The sequence below is a fragment of the Eucalyptus grandis genome, chromosome 7 (assembly GCF_016545825.1).
Source record: "Eucalyptus grandis isolate ANBG69807.140 chromosome 7, ASM1654582v1, whole genome shotgun sequence".
NCBI classification, from domain to species: domain Eukaryota; kingdom Viridiplantae; phylum Streptophyta; class Magnoliopsida; order Myrtales; family Myrtaceae; genus Eucalyptus; species Eucalyptus grandis.
Genome location: NC_052618.1, coordinates 14,064,692 through 14,088,083, shown reverse-complemented (window position 1 = coordinate 14,088,083; position 23,392 = coordinate 14,064,692). Strand labels below are relative to the sequence as shown.

General features: G+C 38.4%; 2 protein-coding genes across 2 annotated transcripts; both read right to left on the bottom strand.

Moving 5' to 3' along the window:
* Window positions 1–382: 382 nt before the first annotated feature.
* On the bottom strand, window positions 383–10,204 carry LOC104452812 (endoplasmic reticulum-Golgi intermediate compartment protein 3). The gene is made up of 13 exons (XM_010067285.3): window positions 9,872–10,204; window positions 9,287–9,360; window positions 8,943–9,026; window positions 8,713–8,793; window positions 7,990–8,070; window positions 6,870–6,962; window positions 5,541–5,720; window positions 5,362–5,429; window positions 4,232–4,283; window positions 3,221–3,274; window positions 3,041–3,133; window positions 2,690–2,756; window positions 383–739 (listed from the first exon to the last, which is right to left on the bottom strand). The coding sequence occupies exons 1-13, from the start codon at window positions 10,011–10,013 to the stop codon at window positions 651–653; spliced, it is 1,158 nt and encodes a 385-aa protein (XP_010065587.2). The 5' UTR covers window positions 10,014–10,204; the 3' UTR covers window positions 383–650.
* Window positions 10,205–11,211: 1,007 nt separating this feature from the next.
* Window positions 11,212–22,762, bottom strand: LOC104452811 (protein LNK1). Its single transcript, XM_010067284.3, has 10 exons — window positions 22,526–22,762; window positions 21,272–21,391; window positions 18,042–18,601; window positions 17,612–17,960; window positions 16,559–16,711; window positions 16,356–16,490; window positions 15,994–16,251; window positions 12,568–12,716; window positions 11,628–11,763; window positions 11,212–11,529 (listed from the first exon to the last, which is right to left on the bottom strand). The coding sequence occupies exons 2-10, from the start codon at window positions 21,329–21,331 to the stop codon at window positions 11,449–11,451; spliced, it is 1,881 nt and encodes a 626-aa protein (XP_010065586.2). The 5' UTR covers window positions 21,332–21,391; window positions 22,526–22,762; the 3' UTR covers window positions 11,212–11,448.
* Between the last annotated feature and the right edge of the window lie 630 nt (window positions 22,763–23,392).

The following is a 23,392-nucleotide window of genomic DNA, read 5'->3' as shown; positions in this document are numbered from 1 at the left end:
TACAAAGCACCGAGGCAGACCTACAAATATGCGCCATCAGAATTACGTTTAGGAAAATGTCAGGAATCAAAGGTCCCTGATATTCAAGTTCTGTAATTTGAATGAGAGGGCCTGTCTTCATTTCTCTACTCTCATTCATTTAAGGGTCATTAACTGTCCAGTTCACCAGGACCAACCATATGTGGGAATTGGGCTGCCGTATAACTCCGACAAACTTCAAACGGCCACAACCCAACCTTAGTTGAAGCACTCCTTTCTTTAAATAATTCTCGAGCTCCACAACAAGTACGAAGTGCAGGTTGGTCGAATGAGATGAGATCAAGACAAAGTCAATGTCTCTCCCAAGGGATGAAAGCAAGTGAAACACTGGAAACTCAAGAAATCAGGCACATGGAAGAAAGAATTTGCCTTTAATGATTAAATCCTCAGAAAAGCCACGCTGCAGGTGACCTGCAGATGGCTTTAACTGGAGATGAGAGGTCGCTGAAAGCAAAAATAGACACTCAAATCTCATAAACTACTACCAAAACCTATTCATCACACCAATTTTAGGACTCTTAACAACCCTCCGCCCTAATATAGAACAGTTTTGCGTTTTCTCCACCGAGGCCTAACCAAATCGCAGGGTCAACGGGTGCAAGCAGCAAAGGTCAACTGAATTTCCCAATTTCCCTCTTCTTCATGGCTTTTTGTCCATGGTATATGAATGAATCCACTATTCCAGCAACTGTGAATACTCCTGAGCCAAGCAAACCAGATACAAAACCGTTTCAGTCAATCAAAAAGCAATGACCAAATAACTAATTTTACGACCCAGCAGAGAAACAGAACTAAACATAATTTCACGCAGAAATCCAATAAAATAAGTTCAAAATATCCTCCATGCTTTCTCACATATTATGAGTGTGAATCACCTAATGATAAGGCTCCAAATTTCCAATTTATTGCTCCTATTAGTTTAGTAGTCGACATTGAGTGGTCCTAAGCCTTTCTCACTCCAAAAGCTAGCTCAAAAGACGAGGCTTTTCCTCATATATATTAACTGGCCACTAACGCGATGAGAGATTAACCCCAACAATTTCCTTTCCACAAATCACTTGCCCTCACATATAAACTAACCACCAGCCCATTTCACAACAAATGTAAGATAACCCCACTATCTTCCCTTCACACATTGGGCCTTGGTTGGAGCAACAACTACCTGTATCTCCTGTGTGACCGTTGATCCAGACTAGCTAATAAACTGAACTCTGAGAGCAATATTGGGTGATCTTGAGCCTCTCTCGCATTAGAAATTAAGATCAAATGGTGAAAATTTCCCTTACACTTATAAATTGACCACCAGCTCCTTCCACAACTAATGTGAGATAACCTCAATAGTCGAAGGCAAAACCTTTTAAGTTGTATACAAAAGTGCTATTGGCGTCTCTTATTGAAGCTACCAGCTCATAATTTGCAAGTTATGTTATGTTCATGTTAACCACAAAGATCTCTTTGAATATCTAAAATAAAAGAAAATAAAGAAATTAATATTGAATGAGAAAACACGAATGGAGACTTGAATTTTAGGAAAACCAGCACATGGAACCAAAAGTTATAACTTAAGAAAGGATCTCACTTTAGAAGGTAATATCGATATGGGCATTGATAACGAATGAACCCTAGCACAATACGTAAGTTAACAAAAAATGGAAATAACACTTTCTAAGACATTTTTGAAAAATGAAGAACTACTCATTTCACTAAAGTCACTCACTTCAAATATTAAATTAAATTTCTAAAGCACATTTAATAAGGCCTAAGAAGTTCTAAGGGGAACTCTTGACATTTTCCTGTCAATATAAGTATGATTCCAGTTAGGGTAAAGTGTAATAGTTCCAAATAAGTCAGATGGTAATAACATTCAACAAATAGCAAATTAAAATTAGAACACCTATTGTTGTGCAAGCACGTAGGAAAATCAATGTAATTGTGAAAAACTGTCAAGACAAAATATGATCAATCCTGAAAAATAATTCCCTTGAGTGCAATCTTTGCTCTCTAACTAACTTTTTCCCTTAACAGCCTCAGGTCCACAATTAATCATACACAGTAAAGAGAGAAACAGGGCCAACATGTCTGGTTTCTAAAAAAATTTCTTGACCTCCCCCACCTCACCTCCTTATGTCAAGATTCATACCCCAACAGCCTAGTTATCTAAATTAAGGGTATGCAAGTGTCTCATCTCTAGTATCAGGATTTATAATGCATTGAACTTTGACACGACTCGTGTTTGCATATATTGTTGGCTGCAGTGATAGATTCCAAGAGGAACTTGTCAGAAAAACCAAAGCCAACAGGCCAGGGCCTTAATCGGATCAACAAAACCAAATACTATTGATGCCCCAAAAGATTCTCATTACATAATAACATTGGAAAATGATTGACCGCAGCCAAAAAAAAAAATACAAAGAATTGTGATAGGCCAGTGTCAAATAAAGCACAAGGTAAGAGTAGGCACATTTGGATGCACAGTCCCTCACACCGAAAAAATATGCATGCCTACATCGATGCATGTATGGACATGAGTATGTTGGAAGGTGCATACACACACAAACATGCACTGCAAACAGGGGCACACTGGCATCACCACCCACCTGCATGCAAATGTGCACAGAGAGAGAGAGAGAGAGAGAGAGAGAGAGATCACCTCCAACGATGGCACAAATGTGGGTTATGAAGTGCAAAAATGGAATGTGCTCCTCTTTAAACGTAACCTGCTCCATGATATTCTCAATTATGTTAAAAACAATCATTACTTAAAAAAATGTAGATTTATTTGAACACTTTGCACACTGATGCAATTGTCTTGTTTTTACAGCTTTCATGGTATGAAAATGTAATTTGTTTGGCCAAGAACAATGCATCAAAATATACTAAGAGTGAAGCAAGACTACCATGGAAAGAGCAACAGAGACCATAACCAAATCTCTACGAAACATTTATTCAGTTCAATAGTCACGACAGGCTTCCAATAACATACAAGGATAGAAGACACTACCTTTATTGGAGAAAAATCATAGAAGAAAAATACGCCAGGAAGTAACTGAGGACGCCCCATCTCATTATTCCTAAAATGCTCGGTCACAGAATACTGTGCAGAAACAACAATGGCGCATCAAGACTTGTTCAACCAAACATTCCATTGGCAGAAAGGTATTCCTCCAATCTTTTAATATACCTGATTTGAGTTTACTGTTCGACCTCTGATATCTTTATATATAGTGGGGACAACCTGCAGTGCAAAGTGATGCCGAAAAAATAGGTATTTAAGTTGCGAGCTGATCGAGAAAAATTATGCCCATATAGCCACAGTGAACAGAAAAGGAAAACTATAGCAGCGCTTATAGATAGAAGAGTACAGGATCCCTGTACTCTCTGATAGATTCAGCAATGTTGGAATGCCTTCATCACAACTAAGGCATACATATTATGGAAAACAAAAGGAAAACTAATGCATACCCAATAAAGTTGATGAACTGGGGATCTGAAAATTAAAAGAAAAAACAAAAGAAAACAGAAATAAAGAAGCAACTAACTAAAGATTCAGCAACGTTTATTTCACAATTAACAGCCTACAACTCATCTTAACTGCGGAACCATACTAATTTGTTTACTTCCATTATTCCTCACACACAATAGAGCGTGAACCTACAAAAACAAAAAGTTGGTTTACCACACTCCATGCTTTCCCAGAACCTCACAATGTAACATGTCATGGTATGGAAGAGTCTCATGTTTTGCCAAGTACATTCCCAGAGCTCATTGTTTTGTTGTATTTCACGTCCTGATTCAATTCACTCATTTCTTCACTTAAGATGGTTTCTTTCAGAAGAAACGTCTAGACTCACTGTCAAGCAAAATTATTACAAATTTCAAAGAATCACTTTTTTAATTATTTCCTGTGAATCTGCTTTTTGACCTCTCCAATTGCTCCAATCACCATCTACGTCTTAATAAATAAGATGTACTAGTGACAGCATGTCAAAAGAATTGCCCGCACCCATTGGTCATTAGTCAAGATGCTTTCGTTTGTTTCTTCCATAAGAAATTTCTTTATTTCCTTTTGCACAAAAGTCCACACTGCATAGATCTAATGAAAAAGGATATAGAATGATTTTGGACAAGAATAATCCCTAAGTTAGAACAGTCGTGCATAACCAGAAAATATGGATCATATGAATATACTAACCTTGATGAAGTACTGGTACATGCCATTCTGTGTTTCGTGTGCCCATTGTACCCTATGAAGTTAGCAAAATGTCATCAAAAGAATCAAGTTCAAGGATCATATAAACAGAAGTCCTCTCCACATTACATCAGGTTATCTTGATTTCCAGAAATTTGCTTTTTGATGATTAAACATTATTATACCATATGCAGGATCCACTTGTACTTTTAGGCATTGGAGCTTAACAAAAGAAAAGTAGGTCCCTCTGTTTTCTGCTCAGTGGGTTTGTAGTTGTACTTTTGCTCACTTACCTTCAGTCTCCTATGAACCAGGTTTTAAAACAGGAGAGCTGATTAGGTCTTTCCAGTTCCATCTTCCTATCATACATAGCCAGTATGAAGATATATAGCAACTATACTAACAGTCCATTGGTATAACAGGGTTTGGACTACAACTGCGAAACGTTGTTGCTTGAGTATTCGGCACTAGATATTTTAAAGCTGTAGTAACTGCCATACCGCATGGGTAATGCAGCAATGAGGTGTTTTTAAATATATTATGAAAGATGTGTCACCCCCATTTTTAGCTATAGCTGTTGCGTCCAAGCTGTACAAACAAACTCTTAAGGGGTTTAACCTTCTCAAGTGACAAATTCTTCACAAGCAGCAACTATAGACTTGACTCCCTTCTATTTCTAAGGAGACAATCCAAGAAGATGAGCTAATACTCTTCTACTGCCCACAGAGTGGATAGAACATTCATAGTCGAAGGTTTCACTTAGCCTAGTGGTGGTTTTGACAAAAGACACATCAAGACAAAAGCAAACAGGATAACCTAGAAAAGCAAATGGATTCTATAATGGGAAATTATAGAATCTGTACAATAAGGGTACAAGGGGAAATAAGTACAAGAAAATAATTAATCAAACATGTTAAGAGTTAGATCCTAAAGTTTGTATGACATAAATTTCCACACTAATTCCACCAAGTATCTGCAGAAGTTCTTCAGATTTCTTCAATTTATAATCCTAAAATCACGCCATGCCATGATTGCCTAAAAAAAAAAAAAGAAGTGTTTCTCAAGTGTGGAGAGTTCCCTTTTCTTTAATTTTTGTTTTGGGTTGGGTGGGGTGAGGAGAAGGAAAAAATTACCCATTTAAAGGATTCACCACACCGGGAAAGTAATCACCAAAACTTAAACTGTTGATCTTGTGACTGATCTGATTCAATATCATGCAAGAAAATGACACTGATCAGAACATTTGGATGACAAAGTAGCAATTCTAGATTAATTCCTGTAACTGAATAGGCATGTAAGTGTTGAGCCTTACATTGTAGCTCTCTGCTTGGAAAGCAATCAAATCTTGCCATTGGAAATTTGATAAGTGAAAACTCTTCCCAGCTGCAAAATGAAAATTTCCAGCCACTTTATTAACCTCTAGAGATCCGTGGATATTACATCCTTCACCTGCTTCATCTTTTATTTTTTGGACAAAGCCTTCTCGCTTACACTGATGGCAAAGAAAATAAAAAGAACTTAGAAAGATATTAATTATAAACTAGTTAAAAATATGGGAGAAAAGTAGCTCTCCATATGCTCAGGTTTGAGGAGGCATCAGGATGACAACACCAAATGTTTACTGGTTCTAAGCCTACATCATAAGGAATAAGAAAGCTTCAACACATTCCAACCAAAAGCCAGGTCATTCAGCAGAGAAGAATGCACACATATAATGCTGGGATATATTTCTCAAACAGACAATGTGAAGTTAACTTTGACAAACTTTCTCACATGCAAACCAAATAAATAACATTACATGATACTGAAGAACAGGAAGTGAGACCAAAAAGTCCACACGGAAGCAAAATGTGACTTGGGTGAATAAATTGGAACTTGGCTATGATGGAAGGATGTTCCAGCTCAAAAGTTAACTTAAGTTTCTACAATAAGTGGCTCTCTGACGCAATTAATGCAAAGACATTGTTCGTCTTCTTATTTTTTCTGCTAACCGGACAGTGCTATCAACGGTCAGATGCAATGTAACATTTTTCCCTTTTAATTTTGGTACTAACTCTTTGAGAATTCTGTATCCCATAATAAGCAAGCTTCTGGAGAAATGAGCTAGGCAAAGGCAAGGAAAATAATGATTTTGCAGATATCAACAAGTTCTTCACCACCTATGGAGAATTCGTCAGAGGTGAAAAGTTATCTTATGGTATAAAATTCAATTAACAGTTCGCACATACTCAGCCCTGCATTTGTACGATGGAGATTTATAAGTGTAATTCCACAAGAAACTTCACATAAACTCCTGTTCACTAGCCACATTATCAACATCTGACCCACAATATGAGTATTTCATTGACATGCCACTGGCTCTCAATGTTCAGACAGCTGATCAGCAATTTGAGACTAGCAAGTGAATCTTCGGTCTATCTTTATACTAGACCTACTAGTGCTTGGAGCAGCCAAATCGAAGTTATAAAAGCATGGGCTATTAACATAGAACTGTTGTGTCTGCCCAAATTTCACATGACCTTTGTAGTGATGTAATTGTGAATAAACCTGGTTCCAAATGTAAGAGTAATAAAACCTTCATTTCTTGAGTTTCAAGAGACAAACATTGTCAGGGTCTTTCTTACAGAATATTCAGACTAACCTGGTCAATTAGATCAAAATTTGTCATTCCCCAACCTTTTTTTCTGTATGCCTCACGAACCTCTTCGCATGTATTGCAACAATCATCATCTGACTGGATGCATATGAGACAGAAAGTGAGAACAGCAGACACAAAAACGTGAGAATGAAACTACAGTCCCCAAAGTCCTTGCGACTAAGAATCACAATCCAAGCCCCAGTCCAGCATAACAAAAAAATTCTTGCACTTTATTTTTTAAAGAATTTGTAGTACTTTCATGCAAGAAAGAGAAGGACAAACAAAGGCAATCAAATCAAAGCAGATCATTTATCCTGTCGCCCACTATAAATGGGGTCTTTGAAGTTACTTAGTACCCCAGACACAAGGATATTATGAGCACCTATCTAATCCTTGTTATGAACTATGATTTGGGAAGACCCACATGAGGACCTAATCTGGAGCCTTTAGGTTGTATTGAAGCAAAAAAATTTAGGTCTACATGAATGTTTACCAACTAAATTAAGCAAAGTATATTGATACGTCCATCTACAGCATATAGTCCTGGAAAATAAAAGCAGAAATAAATAGATTTCTGAAACAAAGTAGAACTGGTGGTGACCATTTCGAATAAGAAAGCTAGCTAAAATATGAAAAGGACACGAATTTTGATTTCTGAACAAGAACAAGTATATAAATTGTCACAGCCAACTAAGTATGTATATCTGACAAGAGGATGATGCTGCCATTATGGATAAGCCAAATTGCCCCCCAGATTGTGCACCACTGATGGCAGAGCCATTTTCACCAAAAAAAAAAGAAAAGCACAACTTGCAGACAACTTTTGCTGATAACTTACAAGAGATGGAGCATCTTTTGTGCAAATTTAGTAAGGGTTTGCCAAAAAAAGGGGAAAGAAAACTTCTCAATGCATCTTAGTAACACTCTTGAATCTCAATCAATACACACTCAAGCACATTCTAATAACCTTCTTATTTTGAAATGATTGGGGGCATTACAATGAGAAAAGGCATTAAAAAGGGCATTCAGCAACTTGAACAAAGAGTCATAAATAAGTGCATGTCAGACAATGCAGTTCCATGCAGAAGTGCACAATAGTGACAGGGACTAAAAGCAATCATACCGCTTCAGCACCATAACAGGTCCCACAGTACGTTTCATCATGCTCAAGCCTACCGCCATGGCTCTGTAAAGGCTTCTCAATCTGAGTGAAGAACAAGGCCAGTGATTAGAAAAGGAAGGAAGCATAAGAACAGAATCTATAAGCATTTAAAAATTAGAGAAACAAGATGAGCCTGAATTAAATATAGTGAAAAATTACTAAAGAAAACAGAAATTACAGTGAACAATGTGATAAAGATAGCAAAAATGGAGCCACTTAAGTAACAGGAATGCACGTATTAATAATTGCTCAAACAATTTAGTCAGATACAACTAAGAATTTGGTAGTAAACAATACAAAGACCTATCAACAGGCTCTAAAAGGTCCTTTCAAGTGAAAGCTGACTAGCAGACCCAGACTTGACTGGCTGTTTTACAGGAAACAGGTGGACAGAAGCTACAGACAAAAACTACAAATAGCACCTCATTACTTAAGTGCAGTAAAAAGAAAATCTGAATTTTGGATCGGTTTATTTGACCATTCAAAATGGTTGATTCTAAATAAGTGCATGCACAAATAGTTCAACAAGCAAGAAAAAGATCCCACTGAACCCAAAAAGAAGAGGGAAAAAAACCTGTCACCTGTCTCAAGTCGACTTTACTGTCCACCACAACGCAAGCATTACCAAAAGACTTAAACAGTTCCAAACAAATTTAACACAAAATGAAAAAGTCTAGTATTCACCTTTGGCGCACCGATCACATCAGGCCTGGCCTCGATAACATTGTGAAGAGAATCAATTCTTTTCTTGACTATGTCATGTCTCTGAGGAAAACATATTAACAGCAAAGACAAGTCAGAAAGACAGCAAAAGTCTAGAAATAGGGTAACAGGAATGCAAACCAGTAACAGTCAAACAAGTCTCATGGTAACAAAATAGAAGCTATAAGTTGCTTAGTCAAAGAAGTGCATACTATATCAAGGTGTTGCTCTCCACTGATATCCATTGCATCAACACTGAGTAATGAACACGGAATGGCAGGGAATGTAATATCAAACTGCACATTTGCAAAGATGGGAAAGAGTTACGAGCTCAATACCAGCCATCCAGTTGGAAACTTGGCAAACGGTAAAATCATAATAAGAACCACAAGAACGACACAACATGGATCATTATTAAGAACTCGATGCCACGCAAAATTTTAGGGTACATTTATTTGCCAATGTGTTTCATTTCACTACATGGTAACATACTGCTTCTTGATGCACAAAAATACACTTTTTTCCCCTTTATGTGATCGAAACAGATGGGAATTACATTTATTTTCAACTTTTCTCCTCTTGAAGTATCAACGAGTAGCTTTGTCTCGGTAACAGTATGGAGATACAATCCTGCAAAATGACAGGGAAGGACAAACATCAGCGGATAAACCAATTCAGATTTCACAGCATAAGCAATGGCTGGTCGTGATTGCTATGATTTTACAAATGCGCTCGAAGGCAACAGCTAAAACATATGAAAAATTAGGCAAGCAAACAATCCCACATTAGAGAAGAACAAAAAATCCCAATAGCCCGACAGCTCTCACTCTTGACAGCCCCATTATCCAAAACCCATAAAACCCATCAACAGCATCACTCCTCGGGCAAGGAGGCAACGTCAACGGGGGCTCAACCGCAGAATTAACACTCAAAACCTGCTCTCAATCTCAGCCTGACCCTAAAATCACCACCTCGCAAGCTCCAAGAATTCTTTTTGATCCTTTCCCGAACATCCCAGGGGCCAAAAACGAAAACCCAAATCCGCAAATTCGAGCCGCCTCGACTCCCCCGGCGTAAAAACGGGGGGAGACGCCGGCGAAATCCAACAGAACCAAGAAAGTGGAGGAGGAAGGGGACGTACGGAACTCGGAGAAGAAGAGGAGGAGCATGAGGAGGGAGGAGACGAGGGTGATGACGCCCCCGGAGAGCGTGCGGCTGTAGAAGTCCTCATTGATCTTGGGGTAGGCGTCCAAGCTCCGCAGCTTGCTCAGCGCCCTGTCCATAACCCACCACCACAACCACCACCACCACCAGCAGAAGGCGACCCACGACCCGTGACCCGAAACCCGTGACCCGCTTCAACGCCCGCCGATTCCGCCCTCGCGCATCCGGCGATCGCTCCGAGGAAGGAAGGAATCAACCTCTCTCTCTCTCTCTCTCTCTCTCTCTGTGCGACTGAGAGCTGCGGAATCGAATGATTGAATTATAGGAGATGACGGACGGACGGACGGACCGGTCAACGGATTTGTCTGGGGACATTGCGCCTCTTTGGTCAACCGTTCAAACGAAAAATTGTTTTTTTTTTTTTTTTTTTAATATATTGACCTAGGAAAGAAGTATTGGTTTCCAAATAAAGAAGTTTTTGATTTTTTTGTTTCCACGCCTGCCCCGGAAGTTCTTCTAAAATTGTCAAAAGCCACCCTCTGATTTTCGAATATTTAGAGTAATATCGAGTTGCGGTCAATATGGTTCGCAATCTCCGTTTCATTCACATGCTCGCCGTGCTGCCCGGGGACGAATGTTTGCTATGTACTTATAAAGGCGGTAAAATGGAGAAGGAAAGGGTTTTGGGTTGAGTATTTTTCAATGTCGTGAGGGGTCTGACCGCATGCAATTTGGTACTTGAATTATATTTGATTGCGCAATTGAACCATTCCTAATTATATTTGATTGCACAATTTTGAACCATTCTGATGGCCGCATGCAATTTGGTAGTTGAATTATATTTGATTGCGCAATTTTGAACCATTCCAACAGCATTGCAACGGAACCTATTCATCACAGCAATACTATTTAGGAATCTCCAATTTAAATTTATATTCACTGTGCAACCAAAATTTACTCATCAAACTTTCCCGAACCAAACTATTGGCTCGCGAAAAACGATTGGCATTCCGACTCTCTGAGTCCGAATGTTGGACAGCGAAAAGAACACCCTTCAAGTAGCTGTTACTTACAGCTTGTGCCCTGGAGTCTTATTTTTGCATAATTTCTGCTTAAGCAGTCGTACGCACTCTCTGTTTGGCGTAACAAAGAAGAAATTTGTGTCCAGAGAGGGTACTTCAGACGTCCCCAAGACATTGATTTGAATCCAGAAGCTGTCGGGCTTATTGAATTCGGGTTGGTCTTCGTACACGGAAATACAAGAGACGTGACCGCAAACAAGCATTCGCTAAGTGGCCCAAGCAAAAACAGCCGTGGTCACGATTTGTTAAATCATGGTAAGGAATTTGGGGATCCACCTAAAGACCAAAATTCTCGAGCAACCTAGCTTTCATAATTACATCGGCGGACGCATTTACCAACACGAGATAAACCCACAGGTAATTCAGTAAAATCCCGATTCTTCAGGTGTTGTTTATACAGAGATCGTGTGAAAATAAGTATGCGTTGTACAATGGCAAAAGCTTTTCATGATCAGCGTCAGCCCTAGGACACCTATTCTGCATCGGCAACAGCTTCCTCTTGTCCGGTGTCTCTTTCGTTCTTTACAGGTGGACTGGTGACAGACCTATGAATCTGTTGATTAAGAAGGAACGGATGAGCAAATTTGGAAAAGATAAATGAAGATGAGGAAAAGATTTGCCTGGAACTTATGAAGCTAATCAGTGCTTTACCATGACATGGGACTTGGGAGAAGAAGCATTGCTACCAGGCATCGCAGACGGATCTGAGGGTCGGTGAAACAATAAATGCGCCACAGAACGATCTATCGGATTAGTGTCAGTTTCCATATCCATGAATCCATTACACCTGAACAATAGATTGTAGAAAATCAATAAATGCTTTTCAAAATAAGAGCATAAAAAATGTTCAACTTATAAACCGCAAGCTCCTCCATTTAGCATAACATTCAGCTCTAATTACACCTGGTTTAGGAAAATGTATAGAGTTCTTCTCGTATTGAAATTGATTTAAGTCTACCACACTAACCTAACATTGATCAGATATTTGTATTACTAAAAACAACGTAGTTTGGAACTGCTTTCCTTCTCTAAACTTGTTTCAACGACTAATTAAGATGAGTGCCCAGCCACATGCAATTCACATGACTATAGCACTCAATCATATATCAAACAAGGAACACCAGTTACATGATCTATTTTGTGGTAAAAGAAAAATTACATGGTCTATTTAATTGTTTCACTCTTTTGTTTTGACATGAGTGCTAAAGAGAACTTGGTACTTCTAGAATTTGACAATATTATAAGAGAGATTTGGGTTTATATTATTATCTTTTAGCAACTTTTCACCCCCAACAAAGGTATTTCAAACCTCCCCACATTTTGTGATATCAGATTTACTACAGTAGTTTTTTTTTTGCATATTAGATCATCGCAAGAGATCTTAAAGTTTCAAATAGATTGCCCAAGTAGAATAAAGGACCTATTTACATATGCAAATTGCTTAATGACCAGCCACGTTGTTCTTGTTAAAGGATTGACTGAGGTTTTGTATGGTTCCAAACAAGAATCAGTGTATAATCTATCTAAACAAAACTAGCTGACAGCGTGTTCAGGAAAAAACTCAAAAGGATTCTGTGATGCCTATGCTTACTTGTTTGTTTCTTCAGCAGTCAATACTTCACTATGACCCCCATCATTTTTGCTATCTATGATAGGAATCCCACCACTATGTCTCTGTTCAGCACTCCTTGCTAAGCGGTACAGACTATCCCTTATGCAAAGCTTTGTCTTGATATCCAACTGAGACAGAAAAAGTTACCAGTCAAAATTTGCACTACCACAAAAGCAGAGGTTGCTATAGCAAAAGTATTCGAAGAGACCCTTGGTCTATAAGTCAAAATGAAGGTTTAACCACATAAAGAAATTACAAATTGAAGACATTAATCAAGACACGTACAAAACAAAGGGAACAATATTGCTATAACAAACAATGGCTTTACATGAACAACAATACTAACCAACCTTTACCCCTCTAGGTTAGGTTGTCCATATGAATCTTTTCATGCCACTAATCATATATGAAGCCCTCCGTAAGTTCTAGGTGCTGTATATCTTCCTTTATTGTCTACTTTTATATTCTTTCGGTCTTCCCCATACCCCTCATACCCAGATCTCCCTCCTCTGATCACATCTCATTAATGGAGCATCCAAAGACATATATCCAGTGTGACAAAGACATCTCCAACAAGCCTCTCATCTATCCTCAACTGGAACCACACGTACTTTCCCCAATCTTCAGATTGTCTTTTCTCATGTGTGCACACATCCAATAAAACATTCTCATCAACCCCATCCTCTGTTCATGCATATGTTGGTATTTAACCCCCCAAAATTCTGTCACATGAGGCATCCCAGCCTTACAGTTGTCCTATAGGATTCACCATTGAGCTTACATGACATTCAACCTCCATAGAGACTACCAAATTCTCATTTTTGCTTCATTAATTTTAGTGAATTTACATTAATTCTCCCAAACTGAAAAGAACCTTTTTCCCAGACATAGCAAATGCAAAGAGTATCTCCCTTCCACTTCATGTAAACATCTTTTCAATTGACAAGTAGTGGGGTAGATGGGAATTGCACCAATGATGATCGTATCTTCATAAGACTGGACCAACAACACATGAAAAATACATTGACATCTTATCAAATGAGAAATGAAAAATATGCAGTGCCCCAAACTCTATTAAGCAAAGTACTATAATATCAGGTGCCCTATGTCTAGCATACACAGGTTTAGAATAATGGCTCAAGATACATGCAACTTGACCAAAAATCCAAATTATCTAGTCTAAGCAATGCAGAGAATTGTATGGCATAGCAACTCATACTGAATGAGCCAAGCTGACTAACGAGGACTGTCTTCCTCTTCCTACTAGAAACCGAAAAGTCACTTGAAATTATCTGACAACAGGTTCTTTCCCATAGCTCAATTCGTTCCATCTATTGTGAATCAAGATAAGCACTTAAACATGTTGCATTCTAATAATTGGCAATAACATTATCTTGATGGTTATACTGCATGATTTTTCCCAACAACAATTTGTCTTTTTTATGGGCATTTCAACTCTAAACAGAACTGGTGCTAGGTATTTAAAACATAAAGCAGAAACCCAAATTCTTGTAAATGCAGCAGACATCCAACTTCACTCCAGAACTGATTTTCCCCAGTTATCCCTATGTTTTGTGCTTGTTGGCAAATCAGACAATGGTCATACATTATTAGCCAACATAACACATCTATACACAGGACATACCTCCACTAGAAGCATCAATTTAACTGCAAATCAACGGCTTTGTCTTTAAGGCAGGCAAGGAACCCCAGAAAAAAAAAAATTAATAATAAAAAAAAAAAAAAAAAATCTGGTTCCAACCAGCATAAAGTGGACACTAAGTGAGAACAGTATGTTTATCTGTTTATCTTCTATTCTATCTTACCAAACCAAAAACAGTCGATCATGCTTGTTACCATCCTCATCACTGACAGAAAGTCATTCTTCCATTAGCACCATGCTTTAAACCAGAACTATTTATCTATAAGTCGCTAACTCCTTACAGCCTTATTCCTTTCCATGCTCCAAATCTGAAACACCAATATGTGACCATCCATACAGCATATGGAACCTTCTAAACAATTGATATTTTAAAAAAAAAAAAAAAAAAAGATGGCTTTCTGTGCAAAAGCATAAGGAGAAAAAAGAGGAAGACTGATCCACCAAAACGGAAGCTAGCTTTCTAGATGCATCACAACTATTCCTCAACTAACTCCTCCAATGGTCCTATGTATTTAACTTCGCTCCAACATCACAGGAAATATCCCATTTCCAGACGAAGTGTTCAATCTCTTTTCAGAGAAAAGAACATGTCAGACCATTGAGAAGGACCAAACAACCTAGCAAGATCCCTTTTCTCCTAAGTTGAAGAGCCAGCATTAAAATATATGCCATGATAGAATGACAAACACTTCGCGTAGTTGGAGTGGTAATGGAACATTGAAATACAACTTATTTTGCAATGATTAATCTCCTTTATATCAACACTTTGCGCAGAAATTGCAATAAAATTACGCTTCTCTCTAGGGTTGGAACATCCACAAGTTCAAAATGACTAGAATGATACAGTCAGTAGACCTTCTATTGGCCATAACATAAGAATGGTACTGGAAGCAGTCATCACTAAGGAAGAATGAAATAAAAGTAGAAGCAAACCCTATGAAATGAACCAAAAGGATAGAAACCTCAGACAAAGAAAGGATCCTATCCGTAAAAGTGGGGACAGACTTTCAGTTTTGTGAATCAGTATGCAATGTTCAATGTACAGCAAGAAAATATCACGTGATCTACACTAAACAACGAGCAAAAAGTACCATAGTTACGGCAAGAAAATATCAAATGGATACTTTCAAACTACACAAAGCCCAGTGGAAATCACAGATCCATCCAATATATATAAAACTTATCCTTTTAGATTCCTGGATCTGCTTTATCTACTGACTGGAAGATTGTGTTTATTTGTTGAACTCATTGTAAACTAGAAGAAACATAAAATAAAGATCATAGAGACTCCAAAATATAAAGTGGAAAAGCCTCTCGCTTGTCTTGAAGAAGATGGCCGGTTTACAAGTCAAACGAATGATGCTATGACAATAATTTTGTGTCTTTAATAATGTACTAAAAGGAGAATCCCAAGACAGGCTGCCACCCCCATGTGGATCTGCTGAAGTGAATGTTCCCATTTCTAGCATTATTGAGTCAGCATCAAGCCACCAGCCATTTTTTTTTCTCCTTGGCAAGAAGATTCAGGATAAAATTGCATAATTATCCCCAGTTGTTGCCCTATGTTCTGCCCAAATTCTAACAGGAAAGCAGCATACATTTTCTCCTCCATCATACAATACAGGTAAGTGCACGAAAAGGTTTATGAATATACCTTGCATCAATGCAGATATTCTTAGATATTGTGGAAGTAATAACTGGACCCAAGACAGACTGAAATTGAGACTAGCAAAGCATATCACCTGTTCCATGACTCGTTGAAGTTGACGAAAGCTGGCTGCTTCTAATGAAATTTCATCCAATGCAGAGCTCATGCAAGAGCTTTCTTGCACCAGGGAAGAGTCCATGTCTGCTGGAACACCTAGGCTGACTTCACCATTACTCTGACTTTCTATTCCATTTTCACTGGGATGCAGACCTTTCAGAACTGCATCTGGGTCACAGATTGATGCATTTGGACTCGTCACATCTGCAGGATTAAAGTTCCTAGGCAAAGAGACCTGTAAAATTCGGCAGTCATATGCTTTCCTCCCCTAATAATGTCATTATTGCCACAAATTGAGGCCCAAAAATTACAATGATCGGAACTTTCAATATACTGCACCTGATTTGATGAATACGAAGATTCCTTTGGAGTAGGAGATAGCTGGTCATCAGACTTTACACTAGATAAAGTCGAGCATCCTGAGATTTGGTTAACATGATGAAAGTACCCCGAGTGAACGTATTCATTATGCATCTGCAAATGTATCGAAGAATTAGATCTTTTTCTAGTGTCCAATGTTACAAAATGTGAGAAGAACCAACCTGATTGGGTGAGTTAGAAAAGGGAACTTCCACATGAGGAAATTGATCTAGGAGACTATGATGTCCGAAAGAACCACCATTTTCTAGGTATCTGACTTTCCTTTTCAACTCTGATTGATTTTGAGGATTTGACTGCTTTTTGTGCTTATTCATCTGTCACATAGCAGAAAGAATTCAGATAAGAACATATTTTGTAAAGACCGGCAATACAGAACAAGTGCAAGAACAAGAATTGTACAATGCCCAAATTCCAAAGAAACATTGTAGTCGAATTTACAAGCTAATAATAATCATGAAGGCCATATACATATTGAAAGAACAAAAGAAAAATTGCACATTTTTAGCAGACTTGTGTAAAATTTCTTCAAATAAAATGAGGTTGTTAATCACAAACTGCTTCACTAGAGCAACAAACAAGGCTTTATTCTAAAATAAACATTTATTCTTCTTTGGGTATTATGTTAAGCAAACCTCAAGTTAGTGAAATTAATACATATCCTAATATGTGTAGGAGCATGCCACAGAAAAAACAAGGCACAAAGTCATAATGCATGTCATTGATGAAAACCATGAATAAAAAATAAACAAATAAATAAAAGCACACTTGTGCATTTGAGAGAAACCAAGAACTTAGCAAAACCACAGAAAAAAATTGGCGAGTTTTAGTTGCACTGTTCAAATAAGAGATAGAGACCTGGGTGACAATGAACATTCTAACGCTAGTTGCCCCAAAAAGTTGGAATCTGACACAAGCTTATAAATCAATGGGAAGGACAGAAGGAAGCTCTGAAAAGAATCCTGGTAAGGGTTTTAATGTTTGATAATTATTAGACAATCACAGCCATTTCACTCATGCAAGAATCAAGTGAAACTGGAAAAATTGAAAATTAAAATGCACGTGCCCACACATGAGTTCAGCACAGCATTGCCATGCACCTAGGCACACCCTGAATTTAAACTAACCATAGAACACATTCAAACGTAGAATTATGGAGTAACCTCACTAATAACAATCATATTAACAATAAGTAAAAACTTGTAGAATTTTACAACCTCTTTTTCACTCATTGAGTCTTCCTTACTTTCAGATTGTGCACCTGACCCATTCATAGATGATGTGTGACTGAAAGCAGCAGTTTCACCAGAACCATTGACCTGCATGCTTGAATTGTCACACATGGTTGCACTTTTCTTCTTGGGATCATTGTGTGAAAGGATATAACCATGTGGCAAAGAATTTCCACAAGCTTCTGATGCTTTGTTAGCTACTTTTGAATCCGAGCATGAAAATTCTAACTCGGATTTTATAGCATCTTCAGATCCTTCAATAGCCTCAGAGGTGAGCCATTCCAAACCATCATCATTACTCAGACTTCCAACTCCAAATGTGGAATCACAGCTCCTGGAAGAACTGATGTCAGGATAGATCCTCAAAAAGTAATTATAAACATCATAAGAAAGTACTGCTAGGTTCAACATGTACCTGAACATTTTGTCAACATCTTCAAAATTCCCTATGTCAGGCCATCCATAGTATAGATCATTGCTTTCTTTGTCTTCATGATTGAAAAAGTTGAGATTACTCTCTGTTGGAGAAATATGGTTGAGAGAATAACTGTACATGTTATTGTCGACTGTTGCACATCTCTCATCGATAACAGGGTCATCAGCACAAAAAACACCATCGGTGCTGCTTTTGAAACAGTGTGCAGACATTCTTGAATCATCAGATGCCACATTTCTAACTTCTTTTGAAGACAGGTTATCACATGAAGCAGGAAACATGCCATCAGGTGTGTGAGACCATGCATCCTTTTCCAGCATTTTCTCCTTCTTAGTCAGGGTCTCTGGATTTGTTTCTTTCCTTCCCAAAACAACAGAGTTAGTCCTGCTGTCAGCATTACTTGTGACCCCAGTTACTTGAAGACGAAGTTTCTTGCGGCTATCACTCTGAACTAGACACTGAGATTTGGCTTCATCAGCAGCATGGGGTACTATATGGTCATCACTCTCACCAAATTCATCCCACACATTGTCTTGAAGCTGTATTCATGATTATAATTAGCTAAGACCAAATAGTTGCCAGAAAATTCAAACTGGACAAACAAAATGAGAGAAAACAGTTTTGCTATTTTAAGATGATATAGTGAAGTTGAATATCATAACTCACAAAATCACATCGTCAACCTTAAGAAGAGAGAGCATTCAGAGTTAAAAGTTGTGCATCCAGTAAGAAGCTATGATACCAAAGTTTATTAAGATAACATGAGTACATGGATCAGTCATGCTGCCATTTCTTTTTTTGTATAGACAGAGAGAGCCTAACAAGTCACGGATCACCATGATTACTTAAGGACATAAATAAATAAGATACCTGCAAATAGGAGTGTCTCTACATTCAAATGAAAACTGATGAAACAATTCAAGGGAACATCTGAGGTAACCATAGGGCAAAACCAGAACATCCAGAAAGGCACTAGAAGCAAAACTGACAGCAAGTTAATCACAAAAATTTTTTTTTTTTGGTTTATCCTTCTGGTTATCACAAGATTATCATTGCCAGACTCCCAAGAAAGTTTAAGTAACATATTTGAACAGATATACCTTCACGTTGGCAAAAAACTTACATGTTATTTGACTCGTCACCATCTGTGATGCAATATAAGTTCCCTCTCAACAGCAATTAGATGTCAAGTCTCTATTTAGTAGTATATTGCAACCCAGTCCTAAAAATGCAATGTGAAAATGGATGACAGGTAAGGAACAGGTTCTCTCTGACGTGCTGCCATATGCTGTTACTTTTCTAGGTACTACATAAGTGGCATATTGCCTGTCTTATTTTTTTATGAAAGCCATGGATGTTCAAGCTAAAATGGATAGATTTCCCCTTTTATGTCATGCTATCACAGCTCAGATCTTTCTGTAGCAGCATCGTGCTCCAAGATAGGGCAATCTCTCTTTCTTTCTTCTAGCCTAGTTAGAAAAAACAAAACAATTTTGCACAATTTTCTTCCTCAAATTTCTTTCCAGTGTGGTGTCCAAAATATTTAAATTTTTAATCACCATCAATCTGAAAAAGTTAAGGCCAAACTTAAGGAATCATGCATATTACATAGGAGGAAGAACACGGGCCAAGTTACCGAGAGCAAGATTTAAGTAGATTATGAAGACTGTTGCTAGTAACTCCAAATTGCCTTTATTGAGGAGAAAAGACATGTGAATCTCATCACTCTCAAGTCAGGAAACTCCTACACCTAGAAAAGGAGATTAGGCATCGTACATAAACTCAACTCAAAAATGGTCCATGACTCAAAAATTGACTTTGATCTTAAAGATGGATCAGTTGGAAAAGGCAAATTTGGTCCCTTTTCTAAAAATCTTTGCTGTGAGGATCCTTGTTTCCTATTGGTATGGCTACAAGAGCTATTAGGGAGATCACTATCCCTTATCTAGTTCTCATCATTGACAAGAGGTTCTGATTATCATGCCTCAGAAATAAGGCAACGACAGCATATTGATTACATTCACCAATATCCTGATGGCTCGGAAGAGAAGTTGCCTGATCTTTTGTTTACTCAGGATACTGTCTTCACAAAGATTGTCCACGATGTTAGATTTTAACTAATGTATTCCCATAAGGTTCAACATAAATAGCTAGTGCTTTTAATGTGCAACTGTATACTAGGTCGGTTATTCAGCGAATCTTTTCTTCATGAGCAGGGCTTGTGCTGCTTTATCACGGATAAATAAAGAGTTCTTGCAAATCCACACAAAAAGAAGACAATGCAAAACAAAATTGCAGGTTTTTCCTTGTCAGTAAACCTCAACTACAGTGGCTTATTCCAAACAACCTCCCCAAAAAAATATAATAAAAAGAGAAGGGGGGGAGCTTCTACAGAATGATTCATAAGAACAGGCAGACAAACGATACCTCTCTCTACCACATGTAGTCAACATGAAATTGGAAGGACGACATCTTTAACAATGTAGGATAATTACAAGAACAATGTTAAACAATGACCAACAATAACAAACTACAAAAAGTATCATGCTGCATAATGAGATATGGTTATGGTGGGCAGTGCTAGCTTTACTACAACATATAAAATTAGCTGAACATATAGCTTCCAATTTTCTGAGTAACCCATGTTCAAAGGGAGAAATGGAATAAGATTTCCTAGAAGCCTTCTAAAGTGCAGTAATGATGAGATTCCAGCCTAAATAAGACTGCATTGAAGAGGCAGGCCAATGAGCAGAGACACTTGCAAGAATTTGCTAGAATCAATGACTTCAAAGTGGCAATTGTTTCTTTATTATATCAGTACTACTACAATACATCTAACATGGCTACACTTTAGTCTGGACTGATGGTTTAACAATTTTTTGAATAACTCATCAATCCTAATGAGGCCAAAATCAAATTTGTTAATGATCAATTGGTTGAAAATTTGAGTAACAGCTATGTTACATCAGGCTAGCACTGGCTTCTTTAACTCGTGGTCCTATTTAGAACATCTGTGCTTTGGCTTGGAGTCACGACACTGACCACTGGCCATAAAATTAAGAGACGGATAATTTGTAGCTCATGCAGGATAATGTTACTGCGACCTCATCTATTTCCCAATCATCCAAAGGTGGCAATAGTCCATGTATCAAATGGACAACTAATCACATAAATCATAAATGTCCAAACAAAAAAGACTGAATTCCCACCTCATATATGCACAAGTCTGACATTCCTTTGAGATTTTTTACCCGCCACCGAATACACATGTAGCTGTATAATCCAATTTCATATTTTTTGGCCGAATTTCTTTATCCACGCTCACTTTTCTGCAAATAAAATCGACCATTAGAAATGGTGTGGAAAGGCAATTCAATGATGATGCCAGGCTGATATATCAAGGCAGGATTTTAGTTCAATCACCCAGCTCAATTCCTATCAAATAAGTAATTGTCGCGCAAGCATATCAGTTGAAAGACATTGCAGCACTACTCAGTAGTTAAAACTTTCCTGGGTTCCTAGCAGATAACAATTGTTTGATTTGCCTATTCATTAATTAGAGGTACCAATGAAAACCAACTGCAAGTCAAAAAATAAAAATTTCCATCACTGTTTATCAGAATATCAAAGCTAAAAGAAACAGCGCATAAAGAATCCCATCTTCAAGCTCTGCGCACAGTGTAAGCACTCGCAAAAGATGAATCTCAAATAACGAAGTAAGGTTAATGCCTTTCAGTTAGTTTTTAAGTATTATAATTGTATGCAGACAAAACTAACTAAACGTAAGTCCTAATTTCACCACAAAACAAGAATTACATTCAATCAAGTTGGACTCTGTTTAAAGCAGAACAACTTCACTTAACAATTCCAGTTAGTCGAATAGACAAAAAGTTAAGCATATCCTCACTCAATCACCAAAGCAAGCTGCAGCAACATCGTCACTCCCAAAAAAATAAAAAAATAAAAAAAAAACCTCAAACATAATGTCACAGCACGAAGGTATATACTTCATTTGTCAACAACATCTCTCAGCTCCACTCCACCATCCAAAGAAATCCTTCTGAGCAAAACTTCAGCTCGATTTTTCGTAAACTCATTCAAACTCCAATACCAAAAGAAAAAAAAGAAAAAACGTCCACCACACCTGACCATTGACCAAAATTCCTACTTTCCTAAAAACAAAAACAGGACCAAAATCGGCGAGCTGATCGACTTAATCACGCAAAAACTAACTTTTTCTGCTTCTAATCCTAACCATCCTCCCCCCTAGTCCCGCTTCCACCCAGTTTCCAGCCAAATTTTAGAACTTCTCCATCCTCAACTTCCCCCAAGCTCCCCAACCACAACAACCACAACCGAGCAGAGCTGGAAGCATGAACTACTCCAGCTCAAACCTCACAGTTCCTCGACCTCCGAATCCCTCAAAAACCTCATCAAACACAGATCTGAAGCCGCGAACTCACCTCCGAACTCCGATCCCCGCCGACGAAACGAAGGATCCGACGCCGCCGCCCGGGGCCGACGAACACCACAGAAGCCGACGGCCGATTCACCTCGAGAAACCCTAGAATCCGAGAGCGAGCTCGACGATGGCTGAAGCCGAAAATCTTCTGGCAGCTTCCGGAGCTTCTTCTTCTTCTCCTCTCTCTCTCTCTCTCTTTCTCTCTCTCTCTGTGCTTGCAAACCAAAGCACTCCACGAGTAGTGCCAATAAAAAAAAAAAAAAAGCCTTTTCTAAAATTTTTAATTGATTTTTCGTTCCGTCAGATAAAAGGAGTCACGGAGCGCGCGCCACGTGGCCGTGAGGTGGGGGAGGCAGGCCGGGGGGTGTTCGATGCGATATCAGAATTCGTGGACGAGAGCGCTTCGGGAGATCCGATCAGTTTAGGCCGCGTGATTGGTCCACGTACGCCGCGGGCGCCCCGGACGCCGACACGTGTACGGCTGGCGCTCGACGCGTGGGGCCCGGGATGCGGCTTTGTTTAATGCGGGGGTGCGGGGGGCACGTGGCGCCCGGGCAGGTGATCCGCCGTCGTATCCGACGTGTTCCGTGTGGTATTTTTGGATTTTCGTAAAATATATTGTTTTAAAATTCCTGGACAGTAATTAATTTAATTTTGGGTAGTATTTTTTAATAAATGAAAATAGAGTATGCAGACACGTGTCGACCCATGTTGAATCTACAGTCCACTGTAATAGCGAATTAGAGACGAGCACTTGTCATACTAGGATTTTGTAATAGTGTCCAATCATGTTAAATTTGAAAAATGTGCACAAGTCTTTATCTTGAATACTTAATTTTATTTTTTTTGTGGTCAGACTTGAATATTT